This window comes from Sorex fumeus, unplaced genomic scaffold (genome assembly GCF_029834395.1).
Source record: "Sorex fumeus unplaced genomic scaffold, SorFum_2.1 ptg000169l, whole genome shotgun sequence".
Classification (NCBI taxonomy): Eukaryota; Metazoa; Chordata; class Mammalia; order Eulipotyphla; family Soricidae; genus Sorex; species Sorex fumeus.
Window position 1 is genome coordinate 1,477,817 of NW_026606226.1, and position 2,564 is coordinate 1,480,380.

General features: G+C 62.9%; 1 protein-coding gene across 1 annotated transcript; it reads left to right on the top strand.

The window, feature by feature from the left end:
• The first annotated feature begins 481 nt into the window (after positions 1 to 481).
• On the top strand, positions 482 to 1,815 carry FXYD2 (FXYD domain containing ion transport regulator 2). The gene is made up of 5 exons (XM_056107537.1): positions 482 to 629; positions 715 to 789; positions 1,400 to 1,433; positions 1,537 to 1,567; positions 1,740 to 1,815. Exons 1-4 carry the CDS (start codon positions 482 to 484, stop codon positions 1,559 to 1,561), a joined length of 282 nt encoding a protein of 93 aa, XP_055963512.1. The 3' UTR covers positions 1,562 to 1,567; positions 1,740 to 1,815.
• Positions 1,816 to 2,564: the final 749 nt, after the last annotated feature.

The window sequence follows — 2,564 nt, forward strand, 5'->3', positions numbered from 1 at the left end:
CCAAGTAAAAACAGCCTGGCACGGAGTCCAGAAACCCAGACGGATGATTTAGTCTGCTTCTAACTTTCACGGGGACTGTGGGAAGATCTAAAAACAGACCCCAGTTTCCTCCAGCTTTCAGGGAAGTTCAAGGTTCTAGACTGTCTCCCTCTCTCCCTTCCTTCCTTCCTTCCTTCCTTCCTCCCTTTCCGTTCCTCCCTTTCCCTCCCTCCCTCTGCCCACTCATCTATTTATCCTAAGGATGTAAGCTGGCAGTGGCTGGCCCTATGGAGACTCTGAAAATCCGAGAACGCCCCCACCCCCCAGCTCCGCCTGCCCCTGTTGTGATGCAGGAAGATCCCATGACTCCCAGAGGCCCTTGGAGCTGAACATTTTTTGGGGGGGTGGATTTTGGATCACCCCCGGCTGGATCCAGGGTGATCCCTGTGCTCTTTCCCACTGGATGCTGAGAGCCTGCCCCAGATGGCACCAGCTTGGGAGGATGTGGACTGGAGCCCTGTGCCCACCGGCCCCGGGGGATGCTGGGAGGGCAAGTGGGGCGTCCACTCTTCCTGTGCCTCCCCTCACCCTGCCTCTGGCACATTCCACAGGAGGCAGCTCCAAAGGAGAAGTGGACCCATTCCACTATGGTAAGCTGGCGGCCCCCAGTCCCTGCGCCCTGCACTCCCTTTCCCAGGCATGCCCACCCCTCTCGCCCCCTCTGTCCCTTCACAGACTATGACACTGTGCGGAAAGGGGGCCTCATCTTCGCGGGCATCGCGTTTGTGCTGGGCCTCCTCATCATCCTCAGTAAGTGGGGGCGGGGTGGGAGCGGGCGGGGCTCCCAGAAGGGACCCAAGGGGGCACCGGCTTCTCAGGCGCCCTCCAGTGGCCACAGCGGGTACTGCCGAGCCAGGCGGGGTGGGGGAGGGGGCATCCAGCCCACCCTAGATCTGGGTATGTGCTTGCCTTGAGCCACACCTCGGTTCCCAGGTGCTCTGGGCAACACTGACCTGGCCAGTGGGACGGAGCTGGGCTCAGCTGAGCGCAGGGTGCCCCTTTTCCACCCCCAGGAGCATCCTAAAGCCCCAGGTTGAGCCTGGTGGTGACCTCAACTCCTGATAACAGGGACGAGTTGCTTGCCGCCGCCGGCTGGAGAGATGGGCTGGGAGGTCCCACTGGGGGGGGGGGTTGATGTGGACACAGCTGGAGGGTACACAGACATGCCCCTCTGGGCCTGGGGTCCCCCACAGCAATGCTGCACCTCTCCGAAGTCTGCTCATGACGGGCTGCGCCTCACCCCAGCCGCCCATGGCTATGGGCAGCACCATGGGGGATGCCCAGGGGCCTGAGCACAGCCGGGGACCCCCAGCTCCGCTGCTTAGGGGTTCCATGGGAAAAAAACCCTTTCTCTCTCAAGGCAAGACGCTGCGATGTGGAGGCAAGAAGCATCGGTGAGTGTGGGGTCCTGATGGTGGGCCTGGGTCTCCCTCCCGTGGGGTCCTGATGGGGGGGCTGCCTGGGTCTCTCTCTGACCTTTTTCCTTCCTCATTGCAGGCAAGTAGACGAAGATGACCTGTAATAACAGGTACTTTGGAAGCAAGGTGGGCTCTAGGCACCGAAATCTCACTGGCCCACCCATGATGCATTTCCAGTAACGGTTGAGAGAGTGGCATTGCATGGGGTGGGGTGTGGGGGTCTCACACAGGGATTCGGGGAGCTGAGACCCCCCTCAGCCCCATCCTGCTTTGTCTTTGCAGAGCCGGCTGAGCCCTCCACCGCCCCGGGCCCCTTGGGACACCTTCCCCTGGCCATCATCCTCTGTCCCCAGCTCTGCCGGGCCCGGGCTCCCTGCCACTCTGGGTGGGCACAGCCTCTCCCCGCCTGCTCCCTCCTGCTGCCAATAAAGTCACTTCGGACCGGTCCTGCGCCCTACCTCCTTCTTCCCTGTCCCCCCACTTGGTCTGGGCTCAGCTGGTGACCAAGGTCTCACACCCAGGCCTGGACCCACCTCAAGTCCAGACTCATTGCAGCCCCAGAGGGCCAATGTCCAGATGCAGAGACTGGCCCAGAGTGAGCAGGGGACCAGAAGGTCAGAGGTCACTGCCGAGGGGGGTGTGCTGGATCCTGGGAGGACAGGGGGTCCTGGGAAAGGACAGGGGGTCCCGGGAGAACTGGGGGTCCTGGGAGAGGAGGGGGTTCTGGCTGGTGACCTCTGGACTGTACTTGGACACCTGCTCCTTGTGGTGACAGGTGATATGTGTCGGCACCTGAAACAGTGCCCTGGATGGTGGGGGAGGAAGCAGGAAGGGCAAGGCAGGGGCCCTGGGGTCCTGGAGGGGGATGGAGGGGCAGCTAGGCCCCAGGAAGCCCGGGAGAAGGAATGCGCTGGAGAGGTCCCGTTACTAGAATGTTCAGGCTGAGCCTGCCGCCCGCCCGGAGGTGCTGTCCAGCCCCGCAGCGCCCAGCAGCCCTAGGACATGATTCGTGGGTCCTGGGGCCCCCAGCGCTGGGGCGACCAGAACATTCCCAGGCCCTTACTCACACTTTCCCCTCCCGCGGGGCTGGCGGCTCCGGAGCTTTCG

Excerpts from the sequence above, each read along its gene's own strand:
- FXYD2 (XM_056107537.1), top strand. The coding sequence starts at position 482 with ATGTGGACTGGAGCCCTGTGCCCACCGGCCCCGGGGGATGCTGGGAGG. Across the intron at positions 790-1,399 it reads GGGCCTCCTCATCATCCTCA|GCAAGACGCTGCGATGTGGA; the intron begins GTAAGTGGGGGC and ends TTCTCTCTCAAG. Across the intron at positions 1,434-1,536 it reads TGTGGAGGCAAGAAGCATCG|GCAAGTAGACGAAGATGACC; the intron begins GTGAGTGTGGGG and ends TCCTCATTGCAG.